Source organism: Mastacembelus armatus, chromosome 19, assembly GCF_900324485.2.
Source record: "Mastacembelus armatus chromosome 19, fMasArm1.2, whole genome shotgun sequence".
Classification (NCBI taxonomy): Eukaryota; Metazoa; Chordata; class Actinopteri; order Synbranchiformes; family Mastacembelidae; genus Mastacembelus; species Mastacembelus armatus.
Genome location: NC_046651.1, coordinates 3,423,919 through 3,448,096, shown reverse-complemented (window position 1 = coordinate 3,448,096; position 24,178 = coordinate 3,423,919). Strand labels below are relative to the sequence as shown.

Below are 24,178 nucleotides of genomic sequence, written 5' to 3'. Positions count from 1 at the left end.
CCATACATATTACCACTCTATTTATTAGATGATAACACAAAGCATGACACCTGGGAGAAGTTAGCTGAATTTTCAGATGTATGGCATCTTTCTGTAGGTATGAAAGCAATATGACATATATTGAAAAAGCTTCCAATAATAAATGATCAGCAACCACATTTATCTTGTTGAATATAATAATAATTTTCTTGAGTAATCAATAGTTTGGGCTCCAAAATGTCAGAAGCAGTCAAAAATGTCCATTGCAGTTTTCAAGATCCCCAGTTGAAGTATTCAAATGCCCAATGATCCAAACCCCAATGATAATGTAATGTAAATAATTTTCAAATAATGAAAATGGTGAAATCAGAAGATTTATTTGCATTTTTGCTTCAAAAGACTTTAGCAAACTAATAAATATTTATCAATCTAATAAGAATAATAAACTAAATGGCTGACAGTTTTCTTTTAGTCAACTATGTGATTTAGTTTGTTTCAGCTCTAAAAACTGATAAACTGAAACTGATACTCGAACTTAGTATTAAATAACATAGTTACATAGTTCCTTCCAGAAAAAAATCATTAAAATATGCTGGCTCGAAAAATAATGTAGGTCTGAAAGGTCTTTTAAGTGTAGAATGCAAACAGTCAGGGAGGTGGCTAAAATCTCTGCAGTCCCTGAAAAAATCCTGAGGTCATGACCTCAGTATCCTTAATGATAGCAACCCTGCCTGTTTCTGAGTAGAGATTAGTTTTCTGCAATGTGGCTCATTATGTAAGTGTCCAGATTTGCTTTCATACAGGCTGCTTGGTTGACACTTTAATCCTAACCTAAGGTAAACAGTTTGGGAGACATCCACAGGCAGAGTGTACATGCAGGCCATTATGCTATACTTCCATTTTATTTTTAATGGTTATTGTAACTTTTTATATGGTTATTCTGAACCATGTTTCGAGTAATTGAAACAATAATACAAATTTGTTTACATAGTGCCTTTCAGACCACAACTTTACAGTAAACACACATAAGATTAGTAAAATCAGAAATATAAATCCAAAACAAAAAAGTTTGTAATGTAAATCACAACATTATGCTTTCCTTTCTGAGCTTAATGATGTGAGTGATGTGAAGCGTGCTTATGTGTTCTCCTGCACTCACAGTGGGTATCTTCTAGGTTCAGTACCAGATACCAGACTGTAGTTGCAAACTGCAGCACACATTAGCACAAAACCATTTTCTGAGTATGTCTGGCCCTGAGTGAAAATATGATCTAGTCGGACCTGGAGTTCACCTTGTCATTCCTGACAAGCCCATAATAACAGAGCAGGTAGACATGTTTTATCCAAACTACTTTTATACAGTACAGGTCAGTGAGACAACAGCATCTACCAGGGGACATCCATAGTGAAGCTTCACAAGTGCATAAAGAGATGGAAGGCAGAGAGGCGTTTCTAGAGTTTCAGAACACTACCCTAATGCCCCTTTTCCATTGCAGTTTCAGCACTACTTGGCTCTTCTCTACTCGGCTCGGACGTCATTTTCCATTACAACTGAGTACCACCTCAACATGGGCGGGGCTGTCATAGCACAGCAGTGCTAAACTGCCCTGACACCACCAAGTACAGAAACGTCTGCACCTCTTCGTAGGAGTATGATGTTGTTCGCGAGTAGTGTTAGACATTTGCCTTGCTAAAGATGATAAAAATGGAAAAACAAATGGTCGCTGTTGCCAGTTTTTAACAATGGCGGGTTTCATTATTTTGTCAGACGCAGTTGGACATCTCGCTCATGACTCCTTTAGTGACGTCACTTCCAGTGTGGCCCACAGTCTGTTGACGTCACATTTTAGTGTCAGCTCAGCTTGCTTTGAACTTCAGCCGAGCAGATACAAAAAAGTACCTGGTACCAGGTACTATCCCCTAATGAAAAACCTAAAAGTTGAAGCGAGCCGAAGAGTCCCGGTGGAAAAGCCCCATATGTGTTAAGGTGAAACCAGAGAGTTTCATAACAAAACATTCAAAACATTAAGTGATGTCACATGGATGATGATTTATCTGACACCATCCTTTTGGTCAATCACACACAAACCTTATTCTCTTTTCCTTTCTCCCACACTTTTTCAGTTAATCATAAATATTCACATCAGCCCAACCTTGTATGCCAGCTGGCTGCAGCTAACATCTGTCTACATCACTGTTAAGATTTTTGCTGGGACTGTTTCAAAAGTAAAGCATCTTCAAGCATTCTGTTCTTCAGGGTTGAACACAGAACCTTCTTATTGGGAGGCAACAGTGCTAACCACTGCCACACAGTGCTACATGTAGACAAAATCATTACCAAACAATACTCTCATGTAAATTGCAAAGAAATGAGCCAGGGAAAGGGAAATTTTACATCATCAAACCTTATTATGGTTGCCAGGTTTATAGGAATAGCAATACCACTCTGCTGTAACTGGTTAAATACCAAATATAAAATCCATCCATCCATCCATCTTCTATACCCGCTTTTCCTGTTCAGGGTCACGGGGATCCGCTGGAGCCTATCCCAGCTCTCTCTCGGGTGGAAGGCAGGGGTACACCCTAGACAGGTCACCAGTCTGTCGCAGGGCCACATATAGACACACAAAGACAGACAACCTCACACACTCACACTCACTCCTACGGGCAATTTTAGAGTCACCAATCAACCTGACATGCATGTTTTTGGACTGTGGGAGGAAACCGGAGTACCCGGAGTAAACCCACGCAAGCACAGGGAGAACATGCAAACTCCACACAGAAAGGCCGGGATGCGAACCCACGACCTTACCAAATATAAAATGATTTTCAAAATTGTTGGTAAATTTACAGATGTACAGTTAACCCTAACCTGATTTCTGCTGGGTATCTGGGTGAAGGGTGTGATAGTAGCAATGCCCAGCTATCCTACAATCTTATTCTTGTAACTACAGTCCTATTCTTTCAAGCACTACTCAAGGTTCACTGTAGATAGTTAATGTCAGAGGAGGCTTTAGAATTTGGATCAAACATTCAGCATAATGAATGTCAGTAAAGCTTCTTTTAACTTGTAGAAGTCTACCCTTGAACAGTGAGACACATATCCAGACCCACATGTCCACCAGTATCTTCCACTATTATACTGGCTGTTGTTTTCACTGCATAGGGATGTCTCTCAGATACAGTATGTGTGGGTGAGAATCCAGTGTGGGGTTTGGATATTTGTTGAATTCTGGAGAATTCAGTGAGAGTCAGAGTTAGCTGTGGCACCACGTGTCTCCTTGTTGCTCGTCACTTAGCTCCAGGTGAGCATAATGGCATTGTTGCTAAGCCTCTCTCTGCGTTGGAATCTCTCGGTCAGCTGAATAATGCTATTATCACTAAGCTGTTTTTTCAACATGACCCTACACCCAGCTGTTTCACCCTGTGACATTAGCATACACACAGTATGGGGGTGGGGTAAGAGAGTCATCTCCATCAGGTTAGCCAGGGGTCATAGAGGGGTTACTTTAAATGCTCCTGTTCACACTTAACACTCGTGTTGTGTCAGCAGAACCTCCTCCCTTGTCTTTTCTTCTCTCCATAGCTCTCAGAATGACACAGTGACTCAGATATGCAAGTCTTCACTGTCACCCCATTAACAGACAGTTTTCCTGCCCTGACTTTAACACAACTTTATCCCTGTTTGATTTCTGTAAATACTACACGCATAGAGTATATACAGAGTTGGCTGAGAATTACTGTAAACTTCCAGGAGATAGAAGTGGCTTGTGTCCAGTACGCCATCAGTTTTGTTCCTGTCAATCTCAAAGTTATATGTGATTGTAGAATGTAAGTTGCTACATTAATATTTCATACAGTGACAAATTCTAGAAAATGATACTGCTTCTCCCAAATATTCATGCTGATGTGGCCTCTGCAGTGTTCACAGAGTGGAGTGGGATAGGAAAAAAACTGCTTTTTTTTCCCATTGGAATCAAGATCTGGCTGTCACACTGAATTTGCATGAAGTTGAGCCTTCCTTATCTTTCACTTGAAGTGTAGCTGGGTGCTGTCAAGTTCCACAGGGGCACAAAGCCAGGTCTCATTCAAGTTCACATCTTTGAATCTCTATGCATGAACAACAATGTATAGTGGAAGTGTGGTTTAGGACACAACTGTATGAAACTACAGTTGTGGACTTGTTTCTTGAATGAATAGTAGTAAGTATGTTCAACAGCAAATATGGGTTGACCATGTAGTTACAGATTTGGTTTTTCTCACTCATTGATGATCAGTGCTTCTTGTTTGTCACTTTTATCAGTTGTAGATAGCGTTATTTTCATGTTTTCCTGATGTTATGTTTAAACAGAGATTACATCAGTGCTTTGAGGAGCTACAGAGTATTCAGAGCAAGCTTAGCAGCTTGTCCTATAACTCTGTAATTCTAACATGGCATCAGCTCAGCATCCAAAATGAGATGAGAGCTGCCAACAAAATCATTACATATTTGTCATTACGTATGTGATGGGTTAGTATGTGATATCATCAAAATACACATTTCACACCCTTAATGAATCATTATAATCATAAACAAGTATCACAGTAATCTGTTCTCTCTAAGTATGAGCTGCTGAATTTAATAAAGTGGTCTGGTTTGACCTTATTTTTCATTCTTCTATTTTTCCGAAATATTAGACTGAGTGTAATTAAAAATGAGATTTGTTGTCTAGTATGCTGAGTATACATTTTCATACCATTATGATTCACAAGGAGTAAAGGTTTGAAAATGATCATGTCAGTCTCTATATCATCCCCCATTAACCTCTCACCCAATATCACCTTCTTCATTTTTCCTCTATGAGGTTGTGTCTGAAGATCTCTAAAGTGAAATTCTGTTCTTTGTCTAAATGTTGTAAAACTCTTTGTTTTACAGCTCCTGGACCTCTTCATGGTTTGGGACTGGTCAACTTACCTGGCAGATTATGGTCAGCCAACCTCCAAATACCTGAGAGTGAATCCAGCTACAGCCCTGGCTCTACTGGAAAAGTGAGTTCATCTGATACGTACACAGTGCAGAGGTAGTGTGTACCAATGTTTCAACATCAATTTTAAATGTAGTATTCACACTTCATATTTTAGCAGTGGTAAGCCTTTTGGTGTGCCATAAAGAGTCCGTGAACAGCAGTGCAGACTGGCTGGGTGCCTACTGCATAAACTAGTAAGACAAGAGTGAATCCAAAATTGGTCTTGGATTATTTATGGTATCTTCAAGCATTTAAAGTTTTAATAAGCAGAGACTTCAAGTTCCTAAAAATGGCCTTAAAGGCCAAATCATGGTATCCACAAGGGTCTGTGTCGTGGATATGATATCTATAGCGGAGTAATTTACTAACGGATAAACTTCAAGCATATGTTGTGTAGCAGCTGCTTTGTGCTTAGACTACTCAAATACTAAAGGGCTTGCCTTACTGCAGCAAAACCAGGTAACATTGACATGACTGCTGTCAGGATCATTTAAATCCAGTCCTCGAGGGCCACTGTCGTGCTTGTTTTCCAACTGTCCCTGCCTTACCCACTGCTGAATACCTGAATTGGGTGCGCTCAGCCAATCACTAACTGGAAGGGCAGGGATAGTTGGAAAAGAAGCAGGACAGTGGCCCTCTATACCCGCTTATTCCTAATTAGGATCACAGGGATCTGCTGGAGCCTATCCCAGCTCTCTTTCGGGTGAAAGGCAGGGGTCCACCCTAGACAAGTCACCAGTCCCTCACAGGGCCACGTAGAGACAAACAACCTCACACACACTCCTATGGGCAATTTAGAGTCACCAATCAACCTAACATGCGTGTTTTTGGACTGTGGGAGGAAACCAGAGTACCTGGAGAAAACCCACGCACAAGCACAGGGAGAACATGCAAACTCCACACAGAAAGGCCGCCACCAGGTTATGAACCCTGGACCTTCTTGCTGTAAGGCAATAGTGCTAACCACTCAGCCCCCTGTGCGTGTTTATTAACATTCAAGTCATATACAGTGGGTACGGAAAGTATTCAGACTCCTTTAAATTTTTCACTCTTTGTGTCATTGCAGCTATTTGCCAAAATCAAAAAAGTTCATTTTATTTCTCATTAATGTACACTCAGCACCCCATCTTGACAGAAAAAAACAGAAATGTAGAAATTTTTGCAAATTTATTAAAAAAGAAAAACTGAAATATCACATGGTCATAAGTATTCAGACCCTTTGCAGTGACACTCATATTTAACTCACATGCTGTCCATTTCTTCTGATCCTCCTTGAGATGGTTCTGCTCCTTCATTGGAGTCCAGCTGTGTTTAATTAAACTGATTGGACTTGATTAGGAAAGGCACACACCTGTCTATATAAGACCTTACAGCTCACAGTACATGTCAGAGCAAATGAGAATCATGAGGTTGAAGGAACTGCCCAAGGAGCTCAGAGACAGAATTGTGGCAAGGCACAGATCTGGCCAAGGTTACAAAAGAATTTCTGCAGCACTCAAGGTTCCTAAGAGCACAGTGGCCTCCATAATCCTCAAATGGAAAAAGTTTGGGACAACCAGAACTCTTCCTAGACCTGGCCATCCAGCCAAACTGAGCAATCGTGGGAGAAGAGCCTTGGTGAGAGAGGTAAAGAAGAACCCAAAGATCACTGTGGCTGAGCTCCAGAGATGCAGTAGGGAGATGGGAGAAAGTTCCACAAAGTCAACTATCACTGCAGCCCTTCACCTGTCGGGGCTTTATGGCAGAGGGGCCCGACGGAAGCCTCTCCTCAGTGCAAGACACATGAAAGCCCGCATAGAGTTTGCCAAAAGACACATGAAGGACTCCCAGACTATGAGAAATAAGATTCTCTGGTCTGATGAGACCAAGATTGAACTTTTTGGTGTTAATTCTAAGCGGTATGTGTGGAGAAAACCAGGCACTGCTCATCACCTGCCCAATACAATCCCTACAGTGAAACATGATGGTGGGAGCATCATGTTGTGGGGGTGTTTTTCAGCTGCAGGGACAGGACGACTGGTTGCAATTGAAGGAAAGATGAATGCGGCCAAGTACAGAGATATCCTGGAAGAAAACCTCTTCCAAAGTGCTCAGGACCTCAGACTGGGCCGAAGGTTCACCTTTCAACAGGACAATGACCCTAAGCACACAGCTGAAATAACAAAGGAGTGGCTTTGGAACAACTTTGTGACCGTTCTTGACTGGCCCAGCCAGAGCCCTGACCTAAACCCAATTGAGCATCTCTGGAGAGACCTGAAAATGGCTGTCCACCAACGTTCACCATCCAACCTGACAGAACTGGAGAGGATCTGCAAGGAAGAATGGCAGAGGATCCCCAAATCCAGGTGTGAAAAACTTGTTGCATCATTCCCAAGAAGACTCATGGCTGTACTAGCTCAAAAGGGTGCTTGTACTCAATACTGAGCACAGGGTCTGAATACTTATGACCATGTGATATTTCAGTTTTTCTTTTTTAATAAATTTGCAAAAATTTCTACATTTCTGTTTTTTTCTGTCAAGATGGGGTGCTGAGTGTACATTAATGAGAAATAAAATGAACTTTTTTGATTTTGGCAAATGGCTGCAATGACACAAAGAGTGAAAAATTTAAAGGGGTCTGAATACTTTCCGTACCCACTGTAATACATGTGAACAGGAAGCCACAGATTGACAAATGCAGTCTCCATTCTTCTCTGCAGTGGTCAGCTGAGCTGTGATCTGTTTAATTAACCGAGGAATTTGCATAACAACAACAGAGTCATAGTGCTATCTGGTGGTCAAACTACACAGTGACACGGATAGTAGAATAGCTCAAACACTTATATTTGGCCTACTTTAATTTCTTTAAATGGTGATACTGATGTATCTGCCATTAGATTAAATTAGCAAACAAAATCACCTTGTCCTTCAGTCTTTAGTGTTTCATGGACTACAAGTGCATTAATTGTGCATGTGCCACTGAGGTAAAGGGGATTTGTTTTGTGCACTGACTGTATGTAACATGTTCCACATCATTACCGTTATACTTATGTAGTCACACACACTGTTTTCGTTTTGTTTAACCAAATATCATAAACAGCGAAGCATTTCTTTATGTTGGAAATTTCCTAGTGTGTGGCGGTTATCCAGGTACATATACAACAACTGTAGTATGTATACAAGAGTGTGCACATGTTTTATCCACATGCAAGTCCACAACTGTCTGCATCTGTTGTGGATTATGGCCGGGGCTTTGGAAGTTATTAAAGAGTCTTGTCTTTTGCCTGGTGCAGGCTATAATGTCAATTTGAAAATGTTTTTGTATGTAATTGTGGGCTATTGGTAGAACTGAAAGTTGTGATCATTGTGGGGCATTGTGCTGCATGAGGCTATTCACCACAGGAATTTTTGTGGTATGATCCGTACTGTACTAACACACATTTTATAGGCTGCTTCTTTTTAAAAAAATATAAAAATCATTTTCTTTCACATGAATAGCATTTAATAAGACCCTCTTCACTCAAAAGTGATTTTTTATTTTTATATTCCATATAAACTAGCTGTCAGAAGATTTAGAACACCTCCATTTTTCCAGTTTGTATTGAAATTTACACATTTTACTTTCTCAGTATAGGCCTATTTTGATATTAAAGCACAGAACAAACAAACAACTTGACATTAAATATAGCCACTTTTGCAGATACATTTGTGCTCATAACTTTACATATCTCTAAAATACTGGCCATTTTGAAACGCTGTAAATGATCATCCAGAAAACATTTCTTTATAAGAAAAGTGGTCAAATAAGATCTTTAGGAATTGCAGTTGTCATTATGATTTTAAATGGCAGACACAGATTGTTTGTTCAGTTATATTTTGGGGGAAAACATAGCCAGTATTTCCCAAATTGTGCCAAGCAACAGTAGGTTAAATTTATGAGCACCACAGTATAGCAGCAAAACACACTCATAAGATTCTCTCTATAGTAGATATCAAATATTATTTGGAAAATTCTTTCCAACACTGTTGCAGAAGTTCCCACAAATGTATTGTCACAATGTAGGTTGCTTTACTTTCACCTCTGCTGAGTTTATCCCAAACCATCTCAATGGGGTTTAAATCTGGAGTCTGCTTTGGGTCTACCAGACCTCTTCCTGTCTGTCTTTCTTTGTTAATTGCCTTTTTCTTACCATTATGAGAGCAGTATACTACTTGCTGTAGAACACTCTTGTCTAAATATTGCTTTAGAGGCTGTAGTAACAGTCGGTTCCAACAGTGCTTTTATACAGACAGATGCAAATCAACAAAAGTTGGGACACCTTTAGGAATTGCTAACGTCAACTTTCAAGACTTTATTTACTTCCATGGCTGTAGAACAGCGCTGAGCTGTTAACCCATTAATTCTTTCCTGATGAAGACCTTTTTGTGTGTACAAATGTACATTATTTTTTATTTTTGGGTAACCTAAACTTTTTTTCACTGCTTAAACTGCTTAAATTTCAATAAAAACTGGAAAAATTGGGATGTCTAAAACCTACGACCGGTAGTGCTGATGTACGTGCAGACAGGATGGGTTTCCCTTTCTCTGCTAAAGTGTAGGAATCTTGTTACTTCTCTGAAGTCTGAGGTTCATACATATAAAAGCAAACAAATTTGTGATGCCACAAATCTGAAAGCCAATCATGATTAACTGGGTAAATATCTGTAGATTTTAGTATTAGCGATAAAATTTGCTTATTAAAATAGTTGGCAACGAATGTATTTATTGGTTAGTTCTAGTGATGTAGCACACAGCAGCAGCACATGATGCCACGGTGAGCAGCTGCAAAGATGAAAATGGCAGAAGTGGAGAAAAGTGAAAGTCAGGTTTCCACAGTTAAACAGTTTTTACACTGTTATGTGGACAGTAGTGGTGCCTTCTTGTTTTAGTTTTTCTATTTTGTGGTCAGATAATCAGTCATCCAGTAAAATGTTTATGATTCTCAGGCCAGTTGATCTTTTTTTTTTTTTTTTTTTTTAAGTTGCTGTCTGCTAAGCTAACAGTAAAAAAGCCACACACACACACCAGTGTTACATCCAACCTCAGGCCTGTGTTAATACAGCATTACAACACCTGGTTGACCATATCACATGGATGGAACAGAAACACCTGGACTCCCTGCTCATTGTTTGAGGGGATTTTAACAAAGCAAACCTCATGAATAAATTGCACAAATGTAAACAGCAAACCAGTTGTCCCATCAGGAACAAAAACACACTGGATCACTGCTACACTGTAATAAAGGACGCCTATCAATCTGTCTACCATGCAGCTCTGGGTATCTCTGATCTCTGTTTGATCCACTTCTTCCCAGCCTACAGTCAGAAAGGCTGCAAAGCCTCTTAAAACAATGAAGAGATGGACCTAAGAGGCAAAGTGGGGCCTACAGAACATCACCAGTTACACGAGACCATCCCCCTGTGGGGGAACAAAAGACTGGCAGATGACCTGAATGAGTTTTAATAGATGTTGGAGATGATCTTTCAAAGACAGAGAATCAGGAAAGCACCAGGGCCAGCCAGTGTGACCCCCTCTTTGTCTGAAAGTCTATGCTGATTGGTTAGCACCCATCTTCACACATCACTGGAACTACTGTATTTTCTGCACTACAAGTCGCACTTTTTACTCTTCAGGCTTGTCCTGCAATTTACATAGCGAAGCAACTTACAGTATATGTGTGAATTTACAGTAATTTTGTCAAGTAGTTGTTAGCGTTAGATGACACTCTTGGAACTATTGAAAATAATACTGTACCACTGAAAAAGTAAAAACGCTTATGTTCATACTAAACTACAACTCCTAGTGTAAAACAGGTGAAAATGCCACCCAAAACAAAGAGCTATACTACAGACAAAGTGCAGGTAATAAAGTCTGCAGCTGAAACAAAGTTTGGAGTGAGTGTCAGACAACCTGAGAGAGGAGGACACACTGCTTCACCTTCTCCCCAACATTGGCACAGTTTAACATTACTTGACATGGATGAATGAATATTGTAATGTTCTTCTGTTTGTTGTTATGTTTAGCCTACTTTCTTCATAGGCTAATTTAGACTATAATTAGTATAATTAGTAACTTATACACTGAAGCGACTGTTTTTTTTCTGTTCAACAAGGCTGTTTTTGCTAAAAGCAACTTATATTCCAGTGTGACTTATAGTCCAGAAAATACTCTATACACTCCCCTCCTGCTTCAAATGCTCCACCATCATCCTGGTTCCCAAGAAGCCCTCAATCAGTGGACTGAATGACTACAGACCTGTCGCCCTGACATCTCTGGTCATGACGTTTTTTTAAGAGACTGGTGTTGACCCACCTGAGGGACATCACAGGCCCATTGCTGGACCCTCTGCAGTTTGCCTATCAGGCAAACAGGTCAGTGGAGGATCAAGTCAGCATGACATCGTACAACATCTCAACTGCCCAGGAACCTATCCACGGGTCCTGTTTGTGGACTTCAGTTTGGCATTAAGCACATCATCCCAGACATCCTGTGGTCCACACTCATCCAGCTCACTGTACAATCCTCCATCTGTGAGTGGATAACAAGCTTTCTTACAGACAGGAGAGGGAGGTGAGGCTGGGGAGAACTGCACCCAGCACCTAGTGAATCAGCAGAGAAGATATGTATTCACCCCCTTCTCTTCTCCCTCTGCATAAAGAACTGTACCTCAGACAGCTTGCCCTGTGGTGTGGTCACAACAACCTGGAGCTGAACATGCTCAAACCAGTGGTGATGACAGTGGACTTCAGGAGGAGTCTTCTATCCTACCTCTCCTCACCATACTCAGCAGTACTGTATCAGCAGTGGAGACCTGCAGGTTTCTGGACTTCACAATCTCCCAGGACCTGAAGTGGACGTCAGCATCATCATCAGGAAGGCTTAGCAGATGTACTTCCTACTTCAGCTCAGGAAGTTCAACCTGTCCCAGGAGCTGCTGGTACAGTTCTAGAGGTGAATCAATTAATCTGTTCTCTACTCATCCATCATTCAGTAGCCAAACTCCAACACAGTTCAGACTGCAGAAAGAGTCACTGGTGCCAACATCCATCATCGACCTGTACACCTCACAGGTCAGGAGGACAGAGACGATTTCTTTAGACCCCTCACATCCTGGTCACAAACAATTTAAACTCCTTCCCTTCAGATAGTGCTACAGAACACTGTACACCAACACAACCAGACACACGGACAGGTTCTTTCCATCACTGATGAACACTTAATCCATGCTGTCTGATAACAGAATACTGTGAATAACCACCAGTGCAATAACCGTCCAAGCACAATAATTGTAAATAGTGCAATAACTGTTCATCACAACTGTTAATATTGTAAATATACAGCAGTCACCTGGAAGCTCTTCTTAGCTCTACACGTTACCTTTCCATTTCTCCTCCTTGTATTGAATTTAATCCTTATATTTTCACGTATGTACACACTGTATAACCTTGTGACAAGCACACTAAGAGCAACTGTTGCTGCTTTATTTATTTCTACCTTTTATTTTTGTTTACTTTTTCATTACTGGTTCTCTTAATTTTCTTCTCTCTACTGTTTTTCTGCTGCTAACCATTGGTGCTCAGAGTTTACAGAGGGTAGGTGCAGCATTCTTATTGTTTCTCTTTGCTGTTTGACATGCAAGTTAATGTCTAATCATGCTTCTGCCTCTTTAGTGTGACAGCCTTTAACAGCCTGCTCTCTCTGTTTCTAGGATGAAGGACACTAGTAAGAAGAATAACATCTTCTCTCAGTTCAGGAAGAATGACCGAGACAAACAGAAGCTCATAGAGACTGTGGTCAGACAGCTGAGGAGCCTGGTCAATGGCATGTCTTCTTAAACAATCTCTGTCACAAACTGAATGAACATGCATGCATTCACACGTACACACATACAGTACACACTGGACTGCCAGGTCGCTCCAAAGGATATTTTCACACAGGAAATGATGTGATAACACAACATGACAGTGACACACAGAAGAATTACACAGGGAATTTGTGCACACACAGTCAGACAGAGAAAAAGAACAGATGGACAGTTAATGTACATTACACAAAGGCACAGCAAAACAGGTACACACACTGTGCAAGGCACACAGGAAACTGAATCCTAGCAAACACACTTGTATCCTCTCCTCTCTCCTTACTGTTATACCTGACTGAAAAGTTAATGTAAATAACACACACCCACACACAAAACAGTTTAGTGGATTCTTTATTGGACTAATCAATATGTTGATTATAAAGGATTTTAACGGCTATGAAAAGACAATTATGTTTGTATATTTGTGAGCGTGCAATGATTGCAGCTGCTGGGGGAGACTGATACAGCAAAGGATGTGACGCAAGTACTGGGACAGCTAAACTATTGATCAGTGTGTTCAGTTAAAATGAAATAGTTTCTTGTGTCAGATACACATAGATTTAATGAATTTATGATTTAGAGGCAAAATACCATGTTACTGAAAGACCCATTGTACATTAGCTTTTACATGGGTTGCATGTCACAAACTAAGTGTGTCGGCTCAGTAAGGGCTACCTATGACACCTTTCTCTGTGTAAAAACACAGATACATTCACATGTATCTTCAGAAAATTATCATTTTATTCTTCGGGGGCACTACATCACCAAATGTCTGGTCATACTATATAATATGACCAGGTGCTTAAACTGGCAGGAAAACATCTCACTGCTTCCATTTGGTTTTACAATCTGTCTACTCCTATAGAATTATGGCTAGTGAATTACTGCCATTGATAGTGCTAATAGACAAGTTAAACTTAATACTTCAACTGTTATCACTCGGTATGTATGTTTGCAGAAACAGAGAATAGATGAGTGGATGATGACGTCTTGGAAAGACTGATGTTCATGGAATGAAGTGAAGTTTTGTCAGGCTGCTTCTTAGCTTTGCTTACTCTTCATGTTCTTACCTTCCTCACATTGTACATTTAAACCAACACCCCTGAGACAGAGCCTCCAAATGACTGAACACAGTGTTCATTTGGGAACTTATCATATTCTCTGTGTGTGAGAATATCAAAACTGAGGGTCAAATGTGTTAGTGAAGTCGGTGAAGTATTTGCAGGTTGTTGTACTGGATTGTAATAGATTATACAGATAGATGCAGGTGGATGGGTTTGTTCAGCAAAGTTTTTAAGGAGCTGATAAGAATTTTAGGTTGGAGTGTCAAGGCAAATCTGCATGAAGAAATCTTAAGAGTTTGCATACAGAGCTATCGTGAGAAATTTACCATAGTCACAGGATACAAACACTTGGTATTAACATGCAGTTTGTGTCTGGTCATTATTAGTGGAAATGCAAACAAAGCAATGAAATATGTTTCAGTCAGTCAGGCCACCTCAGGGAGTGTGGCAGCCAGATGTGAATGTTAGCTGTATGGTTTAGAAACATCCTAAAATCTACCAAACAACTGAAAACATTAAAAAGCTACAGACCAATTTATCCTCTGTAAATGAATGTTAACAGTATATAGAGAATTTGCAGAATGATTTGCTTTTTCCCCACATTTATACTCATGCATAGTAACCAGCTCTGTGTATGTGGAGAGAGACAGAGAGTGTGCGTGCACGCACAATTCAGTAACATGCTTTCAAAATTCTCTTTTTGTTCCTCAGGGTGAAATTAAGCTTTAGAATCTCATAACCCATATACAGCCGCAAAGCACAGCAATAATGAATTGGTTCATTTACAGCCTCACAGACAGGTTGATATTTATTATTTAAACTTACTTCCTTAAACCTGTACATGACTTCTGATGAAAATGTTTTATATTGAAACTATTTCTATTGTTTTGCGTCTGTGATCTACTTTCAGCAGGCATTTTTGCACTGAAAATGATATGTTTTCTCCTTTTAGATTCTTTCAGATTTTTCCCTTTTTTAATAATTGCTTGTAAATGCCACTGTATATACTGCATATTTTGTAAATAAAATATTACAGCAGTTTATGAATAGAATTGCAGATTTATGATATGTACCTCCACCAACACCTAGTAAAAATGTATTTAGTAAGACTGAATTTCTGTTTACTTGGTGAACACAGTTCAGTGCAGTGTGAGGAGCTCAGTGATTTATGTTGGTACCTTCTCTCCCCTTATTCACATAGTAGACATAAAAATATTATGTGCTAGCAAAGGCCCTGTAACATTTCAATATGAAAAGTTTTGGAAAGTGGTCTGAAAGAGTTGGAACTGCTTTATTATGTAAATTTTAGTTGAAATTATTTTGTAGTATAATGGCACAAATTGTTTTTAAAAATCAAGGTTTTACATTGCTTGCATGCCAGTGATTTTTGTTCAAATAAAAAAGTTTAAAAGTTCTTCCCTTTCACAGAAGGGTACATTATGATAACTAAAGGAATCCCTACTTTACATTTGTCATTCTATGTATGGCACCATAACTAAAATGATGTTTTCGTAAATTTGTTGTTATTTGTGTGCTGGAATAAAAGTTTTTTCAGCAGTAATGTCTGCTTGTTTTTTAAGTTTACTGTTTACTGCTTGGACACACATAACAGTCAGCTAGCCCAGTGCTACACATGGGAATGTATCTGCGCAACTCCATAAATCATTACATTTTCTCCAGTATTATCATGGAGCTGATCTTAGACAACTTATCTCGAAAAAGTGTATAGATATAGTGTTATTTTTGTTGCTTGTCAAGAAACCTCTGCAGGCAATGCTCAAGGTTGTATGACAAGGGTGAACTGTCCTTGTGGGAGCTCATGTACTGTACCATCCTTGTGAGGTCAACAGCTTCACAGTAGTAGACATACTTGGCATAGCCAGAAAGATAGTCAATAATCCCAAAAAACATGGTCCATCTGTATGTTTTTTGATTTCTTCTCTAAACACTTCTTCTACAGGACACTGGTCGTGCTGTATGTCTTGTCTTTTAGGACAAGGAAAAGTTAATCTAGAAGACGAGGGTTGAAGTGTCAAGACATCATGAAGAAGGCATGTGTCATAAATTTCTCCCATCACTGCCTCCATGCCAATTTCTTCTTCCCCTTACTGTTCATATTTGCTCTGCGATGTTTAAATCTTCATACAGACGGGCCATTTCAGAGAGCTGTAGTGTGATCAACTGGTTACTAAGGCAAAAAAAAATGTTCATGACCCAGAACAATTACAGTTTATATCTGCAGTTACCTAATACACCAAAATAATTTGCGGACACAGCAACAGAATTCTTGACTCATGCCAGTATACTAAATCCTGTGGAGGCTTTCTGTCATTTTGTATCTTCACTCCTGGAGCCTACCCCACACATGGTAACTGGGAAACTGCAAGTGAACTCTGGTCAGTATTTGAATGCAAGATCCCTGTCACCAGAGATGTAATGAGCGGAGAAACATTTGAAGAGCTATATTATGACTGGACAGCAACCACCCTGCCAACTCAAACAGAAATGGGTTTAATTTCCACAGAAAGTTATCCATTTCACCATGTTATGTGCAAACTGACTTACACTGTGATATAAGACAAAAGAAAAGTAATAGAAAAGTACTTTACTCCAATTTATATTGTCACTAATAGGCAGATAATGTTACACTGACATGGCTGTTTTCATTCTAACATTATTAGATGGTTGTCATTACTTTCTAATGAAAGACACGTGTTTTTTTCTTGCCTAAGGGTAATGATGGTGGGGGGCCAAGGGGTGGAGGGGGGTTGAATCAACATTTCAGTTTCACTGAGTTGGATTTTAATAACCCGGTAGAAGGTCTAATGAGGTGCAAGATATATTATTGGTTTGAATTAAATTCAGTTTTCAGTTTCTCCTGTTGAAACTTGTAGTTTCTACAGTGAGAGACATGTCAGCGTCAGTAGACAAACAGTGAGTGACCTCGTGCTGAACCAGAAGCCTGACACTCTTCTGACCTCCTCCCACTGGGAATGCACCTCAGATTTACACCTCAAACTACAAATCCCAAGAGACAAGTGGACCAGTTACCAAAAAGCATGTTGTAAATCAGCAGAAATGCAGTCCTGCTCTCCTACTTAAAGATTTTTTCATTCATGACAGTAATATAAGGGAAGACTAGGGGCAGTTGGCACATTTTTGTGTGGCTCTTCAGCTGCTGCTCACCAGCTCGTCTCTGTGGTTGCTTGCTGTTTGCTGCTGAGCAGGTAGTGGACAGTGGCTTTTCTCAGCTGCAGCTCTGAAAACAGCTGCCTATTTCTAAGAACAGTGAGAATGAACCAGAACAGTGAAGCTATGACCAGTAAAACCAAACACAAAGAAAACTGCTAAACGGTTTACTAGAGCTAAGGGCAAATGCCCTCACTTTGAGCAAAACATTTCATATTACACACTGCAATAAATGAATTTCCAGCCCAGTTCACAGAAGGATGGCAAATCAGCTTTGTGTGTGTGTGTGTGTGTGTGTGTGTGTGTGTGTGTGTGTGTGTGTGTGTGTGTGTGTGTGTGTGTGTGTCGCGCGTCGCGCGTGTATCGGTCTGTGAACTTGGTTGCGCGCAAGAGTTCATCGAGATGTCAGGGTCACAAGTAGGTCAGCCAACGCACTGGGGGAGGAGACATGGAAACACGAGCGCACGCGCCGTTTGGCGCCCTTACGAGGTTGCGCTAAGTGCGCTACTGCGCGCTCTCTGCCTGCCTGTGTGTGTGTGTGTGTTGCGGCGTACATGGAAAGTACTTACCTTCACTGACTTAGCTACCGTTTTGAATTGCATTTTGAGCAATCATAGGTATTTAGGCACTTAATGTAGTATTTATTTACAGCATATATACCCTACCTGACTCACAGGTATAGCAACTACATTCTGTGGAGAATCATGTGAAAACACATAAATCACTTAACACTATTGAAAAGAGGATTTCTGTCTTTGTATGCTACTAATATTTTTTTTACATAACCATAAGTAGATTTAGAACCATCCATCATCTATACCCCCTTAGTCCTAACCAGGGTCCCAGGGATCTGCTGGAGCCTATCTTAGCTCTCTTTGGGTGAAAGGCAGGGGTCCACCCTGGACAGGTCACCAGTCCATCACAGGGCCACATAGAGACAAACAACCTCACACACTCACACTCACTCCTATGGGCAATTTAGAGTCACCAATCAACCTGACATACATGTTTTTGGACTGTGGGAGGAAACCAGAGTACCTGGAGAAAACTCACACAAGCACAGGGAGAACATGCAAACTCCACACAGAAAGGCCCCTGATGGGTTTCAAACCAGGAACCTTCTTGTTGTGAGGCAACAGTACTAACCATCAAACCGCTGTGAAGTGTAAAGTGTTTGACCTGAAACTGTCTTCTTCTGTGATGTACACTGTATCTTTCCTGGTTTGTAAAAGACTGGAAAAGAAAAATTGTTCAGGCTATGTGAAGCTCCAGGTTACATGTTCCTGTAGTGGAAATTGGGTTCTGCTCCACACTTGAACTTCCCTTAACCTCCCCCTCCTACCCCTTAAGGTCACACCTGAACAACAGAATCCTGTTACAAACATTCACACAGATGAGAAAAAAATCACAAGCTGCAGCTAAGCAGCTGAAAACGTGCATTGCCCAGAAAGAGAGTTAACAAGGATTTGTCCATTAAACATAACAACCTACAACAGGTGATGGGTTTTCAGTAGCCTGTGCACTGTACAAATAATGCTGTCATTGTTGTCATTTTCAGAGTTACCAGGGCAGAATCTAATGTGTCCCTATATTCCATAAACAGCTCCTTCACACATATAAAAATACTATATAGTTAGAATTATCTGACATGACCGATGCAAGACCATCGAATCATCTAAACGCCATAGTAATCAGTCTGAATATACCTACCAACTCTTCCAAAAGTACACTCACACTTTAAGGACTTATGAGACACACATGACATGTTCCACTGTGCTGGTTACCACCGTGCTTGGAACGCAGCCGAAAGTCATTAAAAAGGTCACGCAATGTTACAACCAGGCCAAGAGGCCAGGTCGGAATACAGGCTTTTATGTAACTGTAATCGTGATGGTTGCCGTGCCTTTCCAGCGAACACAGTCACCCGGAACAGAACTGTCCATGCGATGTGTTATTGTGCAAGCAGCACCCAAGCTGTCGAACACTGGCCGACCGACTGACCGTGACACAAACACCCGCACGCCGGCAGCGCAAAAACACCACACACAAGAGCCAAATGCAAAGTGGAGGCGAGTCATGCAGTGTAGCCTGGGGATAGCCGTGCGGTCGTGCGTGTGCGCGCGTGTGCGCGCGTGTCCCTCCGCTTGCATCTGCTGACCCAAGTTTGAACCCGCTCAGACATATCATTTTTATAACTTACACACACACGCAGTGCAGGTTAAAGTCTTGTAGATAAGGTGAAGGTCAGGTCTGAAAGCGCACTGATAGCAGTGAGTCAGACAAATGAGACACTCGTCATCATTCGCTCATATGCTGCAATATTGTTGCACTGGTGTCAACTCAACAGTCACAGGGAATCAAATCAAATAAAAAGCAGGCTTAACTTCGAATGGCACCAGTGAGAGCCATGGATTAAGACAAGAGCTCCATTTTCTTCAGCAGCTGAAAATGTGATGTGCAAATGTTTTTTGCTCTTGAATGCAGGCCGCCCTGCAGGCATGATTACTGATCCTACAAACGGGGCTTAAGCCAAAGTAATGAGTGTGTAAAGTAGCTGCCTTATTGCCAACAAAGAAGTCTTGGGATGCGCTTCCATTGTCTATTGCTTCCATTGAGAATTTTCACCTTTTTTTCTGTGCGGATTGTCTGCGTGCAACAGGAGGTAGGGATTAAAGATGCGCCCATCGAATGAACAAATGGTGGCAGGCAAGACAGCCAGGACAGTCCAGAGGCGGGGCCGAGCGACACACAATTAAAGATGAACTTTCTGTGAACTAATTTATCTGAGGGAGGAGAAGGTAACGGACTGCCTGCAGTCCTGGCAAGCTATAAAAGGCGCATTCGTGAGAGCTAGTAGCTGACAGAAGTTCACCTTAACAGATCCCACGGCAGCAATAAGACGCTGCCTGTTACTGGAGGCGCTGGACCATGGCTTTGAGCACGCTGCTGGCTACCTTCCTGTGCACCACTGTGCTTCCTATCCTGCTGTTTCTAGTGGCGGTGAAACTGTGGGAGATTTACATGATCCGAGGCAGAGACCTGAACTGCCCCAGTCCGCTACCCCCCGGGTCAATGGGCTTACCTTTCATCGGAGAGACGCTGCAGCTCATTCTGCAGGTAAATGCATGACCGAGCTGTTAACACTGTGCAGCTTTATTCAGTGTCCAAGACTATTATGTTTGTAGAAATACCTTTGTTAGATTTATTTCCGATACATAGTAACTTTAATGCTTTTATTTTTGTAGTGTTTTCCCCATTGTTGTCATGTGTAGAGTCTGCAGGTGTGTTTCAGTATTTATGTAGTATCGCCTTGTATTTCTGTGTTTGCAGAGGAGAAAGTTTCTACGGATGAAACGGCAGAAGTATGGTTACATCTACCGCACACACCTCTTCGGGAAACCCACGGTACGTGTGACCGGAGCAGACAACGTGAGGCAGATTCTGCTGGGGGAGCACAGACTTGTGTCCGTGCAGTGGCCCGCGTCTGTGCGGACCATCCTGGGCTCGGACACACTATCCAGCGTGCACGGAATCCAGCACAAGACTAAGAAAAAAGTGAGTTAGGCTTTAATTGCCCTCCTTAAGAATCAAAAAAAAGAAGCTGAAAACGTCCCAGCCCAGGGCCATGTAGTCTAATTAAGGGAAATCTGGATTATACTGATTATTTATTAATATCGAGGCTTGCCTCATTTACATTAGGGAGCACTACCGTTACTATAATTGTGCTACCTCGTCTCAATACTAATAAATAATAATAAATAATCACACTTTATAAAATCCGGGAAGTCTGTATAGTCAGAAAAACTGCCAATTAAGATATTTGAACCTATTGGATCGTTTACCCATCTACTAAAAGCCTTTAATGCCTGAATTACAAACACATTACTTGATAGGGGATTTTTGCAGTGCACCTAAAGACAATATAATTAGATCTAGTTCATCCTCATATCTGCTATTTGAGCACAATGGCCAAAGAGTAACTTGTCAGTAATTATTCTAAAATGTAGTTTGGATATTTTGTTGGAGTTATGGTTTTTGCTTTCATAAATATAACAATGAAAACCCACCACTGCCATCTCCCAATCATCCCTTCTCCAGGCTATTATGCGGGCCTTCTCCAAGGAGGCTTTGGAGCTTTATATCCCCATGATCCAAGAAGAGGTGCGGGCTGCGGTAAAGGAGTGGCTGTTGAGGGGTTCCTGTGTGCTGGTCTATCCAGAGATGAAGCGACTGATGTTCCGCATAGCCATGAGGATCTTACTGGGCTTTGAGCCAGAGCAGATCAGGACTGATGAGCAGCAGCTGGTGGAAGCTTTTGAGGAAATGATCAAGAATCTGTTTTCTCTGCCTATTGACGTGCCCTTTAGCGGACTGTACAGGGTAAGAGCGAAATACATAATCATCAGCTGCACTCAGATATTTTAAGCTTTGAAGATGTATGATGAATGAATAAATGAAATGAATGTAAGCTGATGGCTGGCTGCATGGTAAAGGAATTGTAGTAAACAGGTTAAAACATTAAACAACTCCTTCTTTGGTCCTGTATACAAACCCAGCTGTATAAAGCTGGTGTCTGTATATTGTGTAGCTAACATTCTTAAAACTGTAGGGAGGTGTTGATAATTGTAGGCAGCCTAAACGTCATTTCATGGAAAAAAAAATCTGTGTTGCAATACTGTGAAAGTGCTTCTGCTTCCTTGCAAGTATTTCAGGTCATTTGCTGCATATGATTAATATGACTATATGTACATCATACACAGCTTTTTATCCACCATTCCCATCTTCCAGGGCCTGAAGGCAAGGAACTTCATCCACACCAAGATAGAGGAGAACATAAAGAAGAAGGTGCAGGAGGCAGACAATGGGTCCAGTCACAGGGATGCTCTGCAGCAGCTTATAGACAGCAGCAAGAAGAATGTGGAGCCTTTCAGCATGCAGGTAATAATGACATAATCACATTTAATATGATTTTGATAGTTCTTTAAAATGAGTGGTCATGTTCAGGTTGATTATACAAAATGTTGTGTCTTGGTAAAATGTAGTAGTAGTATTTTCTCCCAGGAGTTCCTATTATGCTGTAAAAAAGTACAAAATGAAACCATTTGTATCCAGAATATTTGGAATCTTTGCAAAATGTATCAGTGAACATGTTAATAATGTTAGAAAATGCAGTGTGTGAAACTATGTGGTTCTTTGTATAACTTTTATCAACATAATATGAGGAAATGCATGTTTGATGCATTCAAAATGTGTAAAGGTTAGTTGGTATCTATACTAAATCTGTCTCTGCTTATCCATTTCCAGGCCATTAAGGAGTCTGCTACAGAGCTGTTGTTTGGGGGGCATGAAACCACAGCCAGCACAGCCACCTCTCTGGTTATGTTTCTGGGCCTGAACCCTGAAGTGGTGGACAGACTGAGGCAGGAACTAATGGACAATGTAATTATACCATATACCTTCAGTTCTATAAAGTGTTATTCCCACACCTTTATATCAGCTACTGTTTTGCTCATTTTATGAAAAATTAAATAACTTTTAATCAGTATGCACAAACTTGAAGAGGTCATAGGTCTCCTCACTAACTTCTCTTCGCCATTCAAGCACATCTAATTCTTTACAGTTCATAGTGTCACCCACTAGGGTTTGATTCAATCACTGAGATTTTTCTATGTCTGAAATCGGACCTAAACAATCCACACTATTCCAGTCCTCACCAACCACCATGACACACTTAGTTAATGTTGTCTTCTGCATTCTCCTTATGCTTCTGGTTGCCTCTTTGTAATCAGCAGGAGCAGGGGATGGACCTCCAGAGTCTGAACATCAAGTCTTTGGAGCAGTTAAAATACACCAGCTGTGTCATTAAAGAGACTCTGAGAATCAACCCTCCTGTGCCCGGGGGATTCAGAGTGGCTCTCAAGACCTTTGAACTCAATGTAAGTTGACAAGCTCTCTATATGGCTAATTATTTGGCAACTTGATGTCTGCTGTTCAGAGATCACACAGCCTTAAAGTTCCCACATGCAGTTGATAGGCATGTGTTCAAACTAGTTTCTCAGTATCTTCCCCCCACCATTTCAGGGTTATCAAATTCCAAAAGGGTGGAATGTCATCTACAGCATTTGCGACACCCATGATGTGGCAGAGATCTTCACCAACAAGGAAGCATTCCAGCCAGAGCGCTTCATGACCAAACCCTCCGCCGACTCCTCCAGGTTTCAGTACATCCCCTTTGGAGGGGGCTCCAGGATGTGTGTAGGGAAGGAATTTGCCAAGATCCTGTTGAAGATCTTTCTGGTGGAAGTGGTTACAAAGTGTCACTGGACTCTTTTAAATGGGCCACCCACCATGAAAACAGGACCTACTGTCTATCCTGTGGACAATCTGCCAACCAAGTTTACAAGCTATATACAGAATTAAACTAAGATGATGAGGAGTCTTGCTTCCTGAAGACGTGTGAAATTTGAGGTTTCCCAAAAATTTTAAACAATGTGTGTTTCACCTCCAAACCCATAGGGGGAACTATAATCAAGGCACTTGGAGTTTTTTGAAACACAGCAAAAGCTGCATTTACATATAAACACAAAATATGTTTTGGACTTGGATCTTTCTTGGCATGAATTGTACTCTAGATGATTTGAGAACATATTTTATATTGTGATAATAGTGTGGGTGTGTGAGTATTTTTTTGAAGATATGAGCAAACTGAACAAGAGGCACTATACGCAGATATGGAACACTTTAATTAGCTGTACCTATAGGATTATGTACATATATATATATAATAAAGGGCCTGTTTATATAACCTCTGTATCTTATCCCAACTTATTTAAGTGACTTGTTTGTACTGGTGCTTTTTAAAAGTGTTTTGTGGTAAAATCTTAGTTTCATAATTTTATGTAAAATAGAATAAATTAAAGGAGTAAACTTATGAATACTGGACTACTGGAGATATAACACTAAGAACAGGCCTAAATTTCTTCTTTCTAAAGTAGTGAGTTTTTTCCTTTTCCCTGTAATATTTGGTAGAAGAGGTCTGTGTCACAAGTTTCTGTGACAG

The 24,178-nt window shown here is 40.7% G+C and overlaps 2 protein-coding genes across 8 annotated transcripts in view; both read left to right on the top strand.

The window, feature by feature from the left end:
* exoc6 (exocyst complex component 6) overlaps positions 1-13,268 on the top strand; it is a 70,391-nt gene extending 57,123 nt beyond the window's left edge. For all 7 annotated transcript variants that reach the window (XM_026316464.2, XM_026316466.2, XM_026316467.2 and 4 more), the window contains 2 exons: positions 4,895-5,007; positions 12,713-13,268. In XM_026316464.2, the coding sequence (XP_026172249.1) occupies positions 4,895-5,007; positions 12,713-12,839 (240 nt within the window). In that variant the 3' untranslated portion in view covers positions 12,840-13,268. The remainder of the gene's footprint in view (positions 1-4,894; positions 5,008-12,712) is intronic.
* Positions 13,269-19,624: 6,356 nt separating this feature from the next.
* cyp26a1 (cytochrome P450, family 26, subfamily A, polypeptide 1) lies at positions 19,625-23,952 on the top strand. Its single transcript, XM_026315621.1, has 7 exons — positions 19,625-20,235; positions 20,449-20,673; positions 21,217-21,498; positions 21,907-22,056; positions 22,423-22,557; positions 22,908-23,054; positions 23,200-23,952. The coding sequence occupies exons 1-7, from the start codon at positions 20,047-20,049 to the stop codon at positions 23,536-23,538; spliced, it is 1,467 nt and encodes a 488-aa protein (XP_026171406.1). The 5' UTR covers positions 19,625-20,046; the 3' UTR covers positions 23,539-23,952.
* The last annotated feature ends 226 nt before the right edge of the window (positions 23,953-24,178 follow it).

Excerpts from the sequence above, each read along its gene's own strand:
- cyp26a1 (XM_026315621.1), top strand. The coding sequence starts at position 20,047 with ATGGCTTTGAGCACGCTGCTGGCTACCTTCCTGTGCACCACTGTGCTT. Across the intron at positions 20,236-20,448 it reads CGCTGCAGCTCATTCTGCAG|AGGAGAAAGTTTCTACGGAT; the intron begins GTAAATGCATGA and ends CTGTGTTTGCAG. Across the intron at positions 21,499-21,906 it reads CCTTTAGCGGACTGTACAGG|GGCCTGAAGGCAAGGAACTT; the intron begins GTAAGAGCGAAA and ends CCCATCTTCCAG.